The sequence below is a fragment of the Mobula birostris genome, chromosome 6 (genome assembly GCF_030028105.1).
Source record: "Mobula birostris isolate sMobBir1 chromosome 6, sMobBir1.hap1, whole genome shotgun sequence".
NCBI lineage: Eukaryota > Metazoa > Chordata > Chondrichthyes > Myliobatiformes > Myliobatidae > Mobula > Mobula birostris.
In genome coordinates, this window is record NC_092375.1 from 145,776,314 (window position 1) to 145,785,028 (window position 8,715).

Here is an 8,715-nt window from a genome sequence, read left to right on the forward strand (position 1 = left end):
AAGACATCATTTTCTACAAATTCAACTGGATTGACCACAGAGATACATGCATTACAGTTAGTGTTTGGTCAGAGTTTAGGTATCCTGTGGTGAGGATGCTACTTATCAATTAGAGCTTAGCATTCAATAGCGTCATCCCCTCCAAACTAATCAATAAGCTCCAAGGCGTTGGCTTCAATTCCTGCTTATGCAATTGGATCCTAGATTTTCTTACTTGTAGACCTCAGTCAGTTTAGATTGGCAACAAGATCTCCTCCACAAATGCACTACAGAGCTGTATGTTTAGCTCTCTGGTCTACCTGCTTTACACTAGTGACTCTGTGGCTAAGCACAGCTCCAATGCCATATTCAGGTTTGCTGACAACACTACAGTCGTTGGCCGAATCAAAGGTGGAGATGAATTCGCATACAGGAGGGAGACTGAAAATTTGACTGAGGGGTGTCATAACAGCAACCTTTCACTCAATGTCAGCAAGACCAAGGAACTGATTGTGGAGTTCAGGAGAGGGGAGCCAGGGGTCCATAAGGCAGTCCTTGTAGGAGGATCAGAGTTGGAGAGGGATCCCGCAACCTGCCTGGGTCATAGAGGTGCTGTACAGATGAGTGCTGCACCAATTTCCTCCATCTCCCATGGTTGTGGGTGAGTGCCTGGGTTGTAGCAAAGCTCTCTCTGGTCCACTCTGCAATGTTGTCTGCCCACCTCTTCCTCTGTCAGCTCCTTTCTCTTTTCCACTGCATCAGTCCCTCAAGAATGGTCTATCAGAACCTACTTGAACTTGTTATGTGGCCAGACCATCTTAGTTCCTTCTTCTTTACTGTGGACAGCAGATCTTTGTGGTGTCTCATGTGTTGGGTTCTGCTCCTTTGTACTTCGTCATTTAAGACATGGTCTGTATAGAAGATGACAAGGAGTCTTTTGAAGCATTTCTTAATGCATGCATTTCTAAATGACAATAAATGAGGACTGAGTGTCCTCATAATCTAATAATCTAAACCTCCTGAAGTGGACGAGAACTAGAGATTGTCAAACGGTTAAAGTATCTTGGCGCCATTATTAACCAAGAAGGATCAAAGCCTGAAGTCCTTGTAAAGATGGCCCAAACAACAGCAACACTGGCTAAACTAAAACCAGTCTGGAGAGATAATAACATCGCTCTCAGATCCAAGTTGAAACTCCTGCATGCACTTGTGATGGAGACACCTTCTTGTCTGCTTAAAATCCTGGACTTTAGCAGCAGAACTGCAAAAGTAGATTCAGGCAATAGAAATGAGATTCTTCAGAACGTCAGGGTTATCAACTTTAAGTTCCTGGTTGGTAGTATTTCAGAGGACCTGTCTAGGACCCAGCACCTAAGTATAATTGCGAAGCTAGAATGGCAAAACTTCTGCTTCCTTTGGAGTCTGCAGAGATTCGATATGGCACATAAAACTTTAATGAACTTCTATAGTTGTGTAGTAAAGAGTGTATTGACTGGCTGCGGCATGGCCTGGTATGAAGGCACCTATTCCTTTGAACAGAAAATCCTAGAAAAAGTAATGGACTCAGCCTAGAATATCACAAAAATGCCCTCCCAACTATTGAGCACATCTACATGATATGTTGTTGTAGGAGAGCAACATCCATTATCATAGATCCCCACAACCCAGGACATGCTCTCTTCTTGCTGTTGTCATCAGGTAAAAGGTACAAGAACCTCATACCACCAGGTTCGAGAATGGTTACGACTCCTCAACTATCTGGCTCTTGAACAAATGGGATAATGACACTCACTTGCCCATCCATTGAGATATTCCCACAACCAGCAATCTCACTTTAAGGGTTTTTTTTATCTCATCATCTCATGTTTTTGATATTTATTGCTGTTTATTTGTATTTGCATTTGCAGTTTGTTGTCTTCTCCAATGTGATTAATTTTTCATTGATCCTGTTATAGTTACTGTTCTATAGATTTGTTGTATGCACACAGGAAAATGAATCTCAGTGTTATAAATGATATATACCTTGTTTGATTAATAAACTTACTATGAACTTTGAAACTTGACTCACTTCCTGACACTCCACACTTTTTCTAGGCACATTCTCAAGGCACATCATGATATTCTCCATTTGGCTCGATGAATGCAGTTCGCTCCAACAGCTCTTATGAAGCTTGACACTGTCAAGGTATCCTTCTTGGTTGGCTCCTTAACAATCATCCGAAATATTCATTCAGAGGATTGATGCAAAGTGACAGTGTTGTGTATCATCTACAAAAGTGCACTGCAGATACTTGCCCAGGCTGTTTGGATAATATTTCCTAAAGGACAAGTGAATACTACAATCAGTAGCTTCCCCTCCATATTACATAGCTCACTGATTTGGAAACCTATCACTTGTCTTTCATCGCCACTGGATTTAAATCCTGAAACTCCCTGCCAACATCTCTGTGGGAGAACTTCACTAGAACGATTGCGGGGGTTTAGAAAAGCTGTTCGTCTTCATTTTCTCCAGGGTATTAAGTGCTGGTCTTGCCAGTAACACCAGATCATAAAAATTGAATACATTTTTAAAAAGATATTGCTTGCAAATAATACAGTTAATTTTTTCCAAAAAGTAATGAAGTAAATATTGTTTTTCTCATGCATGAAAATAAATTTTATAGTAGGAACTGTTCCCTGTATTTTTTTGCTGTTGCTCCGTTCAGCAAAAGGTAAACATGAGTATAATGTGTATCTACTTTTTACACTCATTTAGGATGAAAAATTAAAGGAACATTTCCTAAAAATGCTAAAGTTAAAAATGAATTAATGTGATATTCATTGTTGCTGTGAGGATTGCTGTGTACAGGATGGCTGTCTGCTCAACGACGAAGTCTCACTGACTGTGTTGCATAAATAATCCATTCAGTGTTTTCAGATGATCTTATGGTGCTATATAAATGCTCTAATTATTTACATGAAACCCCTTTCTACTGGGCATCCCTAGCTCCTCGCTAACGGCCACTGGACTCCGCAGTGAGAAAACCACCTTTCTTAAACTCCGTACATCTCGGCTCGGTATGACTTGAGTCCCACCAAAACCGGGAAGTTGGGATGTCTCAACCATCCGAAGCCCAATCTGTGTGAATATTGTGTAAACACCGCCCTCATGCAATTAGCTGTCAATTATAAAGAAAGTATATTTATGAATGTTAACTTAACCAAACTGTTATTAAAGAAGAAAGAAAAAGGAAAAAACATAAGGGTCCATTACAAATAAAATAGTCAAATGTACAGAAGGTTGGAGCTCAGATCTTCCAAAAGCTGGATATATCCGTTTTACCTATGGTGCCGACTCCTGTTCATTGATCACCAGTAGAATTTCCTATCCTGGACTCCATTGAATCGCACGTTCCTTTTGGATTGAATCCTGCGGCTGGTACTCTCGAACTTCTTCCCTCTCCATTTCACAATGAAAAGACCTCGACCTATCCCACTGTCCGTCACAAAACCTCTCCACCCAGCTTACTGTAGAACCTTTTCCCAAATTCGCCATCCTAATTGGCTGACTCGACATTCCTAAACTGAGTATCACAACCAGTTATCTTTAACGGTAACCCAAACCCTACAAGCAGAACACATTGCTTCTACAGAAAGCCATTTTCTAAAAAAGCCATCTACAAAAGCCTTCTACAAAAGCCATTTTGTAGGGTAGTTCATACCCTACAAACAGTGGACAATATCATTCAGAGGTAATGAAACCATTTCTGAAAAAAACAAGCAGAAAATCAACTTATTTCAGTCAAGGAACCTGCTTTGTTTTGAAATACATATGCTAAAGAAGACGTTATCAAAATAATCCTTGCCTTATTTCCTAAGTACTTTTAAAGCAAAAACTGTCCTCTACCATCATGCATTATGAGTCAAAGTCATTACTCGTTGTGTAAACATAAACTTAGTGGTTCAGTATTTTTATTTTTTAAAAATTATTTTTATGAATGAAGTATATTTTCACTTAAAAAAGTCAGAGTCCCCTTTCATGTTGTGGCAGTGTATTCTACAAACATCCAGATGGAGAATTCACATCAAGTCAAAGAGTCCATTGTACCACTGTTTAGCCCAGTAATACTAAAGGGTGTTGGGATTTTAGATATATGCAGTCAAATTTAACCACCATACAGACCAGAAAGAATTAGTATTTTTACTGTTAATATTCTGTGCACAATAAAGCAATATGTGATGTGGTGTTCAATGCTCTGAAGTTGATCTGCTTGTGTTTGTTTTGTTTTCTGTCGTGCTGTGTACTGGCAACAACTGAACCCAGGTGCGCAGGAATGACAAGGTCACATGTAGAAACAAAAACAAGAGTTTATACACAGGAATTCCAACAGAACATCAGGGGCTGGACTGACCAACACCGCTAGAAAAATCTTTCTCAGAGCAAAAACATGCAGTAAGCGCTAATGGGGAGTCTGCTTTAAATAATCACAGTACATGGAAAACCCATGCCAGTTAAAATAAACTTGACACAATTCATTTGGACCATAAGGGCTTAATTACTCTAGTTAAGACAACAATTAAGAAATAGAGGTGTTTAAGAAATGTCAGAGGTTCGCTGCACAGGCTTCTATAGGTGGATGTCTTGATGTCTTCTGAGGCATCTATGATGGTCCCATTGAGCTCTGTGGAAGATTTCTTTTCTGACTATCTTCCTTACTACATCGGCCTCTTTCATTAACGATTCTTCCTGTCCTGGTTTTTCCTTCTTCATTAGGATAAATCTATCAAGTTCCACACTCAATGCTATAATGAGGTCCTGTGGCTAAAGGGTTCAGTCCACAGCAGGATGGCAGAGGGCTGCAGCAGTTAGTACTGCTGCTTCACAACTGCAGGGATGCAGGTTCAATCCTGACCTCAGGTGTGGAGTGTGTGTATTGAGCCAGTGACTGTGTAGGTTTCTTGTGCTCTAGTTTATGGGGGCTTGAAGCTGTAAGAGACCCAAAGGGGCAATCGGACTGAAAAAGATCTTGTGAATTTGAGGGTTTCTGAGGTTGGAGGGGTATATCTGAATGATTGACTAGCTTTAGTAATCACATGTACATCGAAACAATGAAACAGTGAAATGCATCACTTGTGACAAAAACCTTCACAGTCCGAGGATGTACTGGGGTTAGTCTGCAAGTGTTGTCACCAGTATAAGATATCCACAACTTACTCACCAGGATGCCTTTGCAATGTGAAGCACCAGGAGGAAACCCTCGGGTCATGCGGAGAACGTACAAATTACTTACAGAAGGCTTAGGAATTGAACCCCAATCGAAGGTGCTGTACAGCTTGTCGCTAACTGCTATCCAACTGTGCTGCTGCAGAATCCGTGGCTGGACATTGAAAGAAATTTTGTTGAAACATCTCTCTGAAAGACGCCATCTCCTGGTCCCCACAGAGAGCCAGATTCAATAGCTCGGGTGTTTGCACCTCCTCTCTCCTCTCTCATCGGTTTCCTCGGGGTGCCTTGATTTCCTCACACATCAGTACATTAATTACTCATCGCAAATTGTCCCTGACCAGTAAATTAGCATTAAATCCAGGAGTAGTCGATGAGAGTGTGGGGAGAATAAAAATATTGGGATTAATTTAGGATTCGTGTACATGGGTGGTTGATAGTGTCCCATGGACTCACGTGGGCTAAAGGGCCTGTACTGTGACTGTGACTCTACGACATATCTCGGCACTGCAACTTTTTGGAACTCTAGAATGATCCCTAGCATAGAATGAAAAAGGCTAATTTACTGCCTTGTAGAATTAAATTGCCTACTGCAAAACAAAAACAATCACTGGGTCACTGACAAGTCCCGTATCCTCAGGTGCTTTTTCAGCATTCACGGGTCATATGTTGTTTTCTGCTGACCTCAGGTTTGCATCATTTACATTACAAAGGCCTTGCTGTAAATGCCTTTCTGTCCAGTACATAAATACCCAGTTACAGTTACATGTAGTCAGTTGGTTATTGGTCGTACACCACAATGGGAAAGGCAAGACCACTTTTCATTTTGTGAATTATATTGTAACTATCATTTGTCCCCAGTCTGATTTAAGCTATTTATTTCTTCCCACAGATCATCTTCTACGAGGACAGGAACTTCCAGGGTCGGCACTATGAGTGCAGCTCCGACTGTGCCGACCTCTCCCCTTACTTCAGCCGCTGTAACTCCATCCGTGTCGAGAGTGACTGGTGGGTGTTGTACGAGAGACCCAACTACATGGGATACCAGTATGTCCTGAGCAGAGGAGAGTATCCTGACTACCAGCGCTGGATGGGATTCGATGACTGTGTCAAGTCCTGTCGCAGTTACCCACCTGTAAGTTGCTGTTGGTGACTGAGGTATTCCAAGCCACTTGACACACTGCTAGAAAATGGCTGATATTTGCAATAATTACACTTGTGCACAAGCTCCTTCTCTGAAATGTGCAATGTGAAAGCTAGACTTAGCTGCTGGCATTTAGAGACAAGTTTGGAGTCAGTAGATATTTGTTAAAGGAGTCAACAGAATTTAAGTTGGTACAGGGAATGAGTGAATCTGGTGAGAAGGACCAATGTCTGATTGCTTTTGACAGACGGAGCTGTATCCGTGATTGTGAGGGCACTGGGTAAAGAATGGGAATCGGAATCGGGTTTATTATCACTGGCGTATGCAACACTGGCTTTTTATGCTGAAACTACATTAATGTCTACGCACAGGATGCTGGAGGAACTCAGCCTGTCAGGCAGCATTTGTCAGGCCTGATAAAGAGTCTCAAACTGAAATGTTGACTCTGCAAGTTCTGCCTGACGCCTTGAGTTCCTCCAGCATCTTGTGTGTTGATCCAGATTCCAGACACTGCCCTCCCTTGTGTCTTCTCTATTAAAATCTAGTTGGGCCACATGAATACTTGGTCAGTTTCTGCTAGTTTTATCGAACACCATGTAGACAATAGTAGCACCTGGACACTGGTGGCTCAGAGCCCTGCAAAATTAAAAACATAATATTATTGCATGATTTTAGTGAACCACTTTGAGGTTAAAGCATTGGATGAGGCTGTTTGGCCCATGTTTTGCATCCATGTTAGCTATATGTTGAGCATTCTGTCCTATCCCATCACTTGCAAATTCTTTCAAGATCATCTGGTCCAATTTGGCCAAGTTACGAGAACTAATAATGTAATTCAGGCTCCAGGTGGTACCTAGATTGGAATAAGGGATGGCTGTGTTATTGTTTTCAACAATCACACCCCGTGTAGAGTTATATTTATCCCTCTGACAGGGGAAGTGAGGAAATAGAAACTGAAAACGCTCAGATCAACTTGCATTCTTTTTTATATTAGCAAGTAAACCGATTTACAGACACAGACCAGCACCTACTGTAAGCTCATTTACCATGATGCTTTTACACAAGTTTTACATTAATTACATCATGTTATCTCTATTGGAACTAAATTCTGTAAACTTAGTTCTTCTTGGTAACACTATGTTTAGAAACGGAGAACTCACTCTTCAACCAGGTATTATACTTTATAGATATGCAAAAGATGTATCAACTTCTGATATTTAATTATGACATTAAGAATATACTGAGGATACATTAAAATCCTTAAAATACCTTTCATGTGATCTACAGCCAAAATGTATTTTTTTAGAGAATCATGAGAATCCTGTAGAAACAGTGAACTCCATCAATCTTAAATTATGATTGTCTATAGTTTAACTGCCATCAATGTGGAGATAAATTTTCTCCAAGTTATTTCATCAGGGATAACCTTGAAATAGAATTCATTGTTGATCATACTGAGGTTTTATACAACTACATCTCCCTGAAATATCTGTGTTAATTATATGTATTTTGAGATTATTATACTGTATTAAGGATGCAATAAAATCCTTTCTTCCAGTACCGAGGAGGCACCTACAGGATGAGGATTTATGAGAGGCCTGACTTTGGAGGCCAGATGATGGAATTCATGGATGACTGTCCCTCTGTCTATGATCGTTTCCGTTACCGTGACATCCACTCCTGTCAGGTGATGGATGGTTACTGGATCTTCTATGAACATCCCAACTACAGAGGCCGACAGTATTTCCTGAGACTCGGGGAATACAGGAAATACATTGACTGGGGTGGCTACAACTCAGCCATTGGGTCCTTCAGGCGCATGAGGGACTTCTAATTGACTCTCAATAACCAGCATATTATTCTGACAACATATTTCAGAAAATAAAATCTCCTTTGCAAGACCCTTGTCACTGTAATTCATTTATTTTGATGTTGCTATAACTTTGTGTAAAACATACAAAATAGCAATGGTACTTAAATCTTATGTAGATGCTTGTAACATATTGACCTTAATTCAGGATTATTTCTCATTTTAGCTGCTATCATTGTGGAGATAAATTTTATCTAGAGACATGCTGAACATGTAAATCATTATTGATCAGCTCATCTTCCCCTATTGAGAAGATAGTGATAAATTGTCACAACTCTGTAGATTCCTGCTCTTATTGAGAGATACAACATGGAAACAAGCCTTTTGGCCCACTGAATCAACTACCCACAAGACTGATCCTTCATTGATCCCATTTTAAAAAATCACCTCAAATACTCACCATCTCACCCAAATCTTAGTCAATGGCTGATTTGCCTACCATACAGCTCACTGCTCAGATCTAGAAGGAAACCAGAGCACCTAGAGAAAAACACTGGATCACAATGAGAATGTGCAAAC

The 8,715-nt window shown here is 40.5% G+C and overlaps 1 protein-coding gene across 1 annotated transcript; it reads left to right on the forward strand.

Annotated features, from left to right (window-relative positions):
* Positions 1-5,117: 5,117 nt before the first annotated feature.
* On the forward strand, positions 5,118-8,160 carry LOC140198737 (gamma-crystallin S-1-like). Its single transcript, XM_072259752.1, has 3 exons — positions 5,118-5,127; positions 6,055-6,317; positions 7,885-8,160. The coding sequence occupies exons 1-3, from the start codon at positions 5,118-5,120 to the stop codon at positions 8,158-8,160; spliced, it is 549 nt and encodes a 182-aa protein (XP_072115853.1).
* Positions 8,161-8,715: the final 555 nt, after the last annotated feature.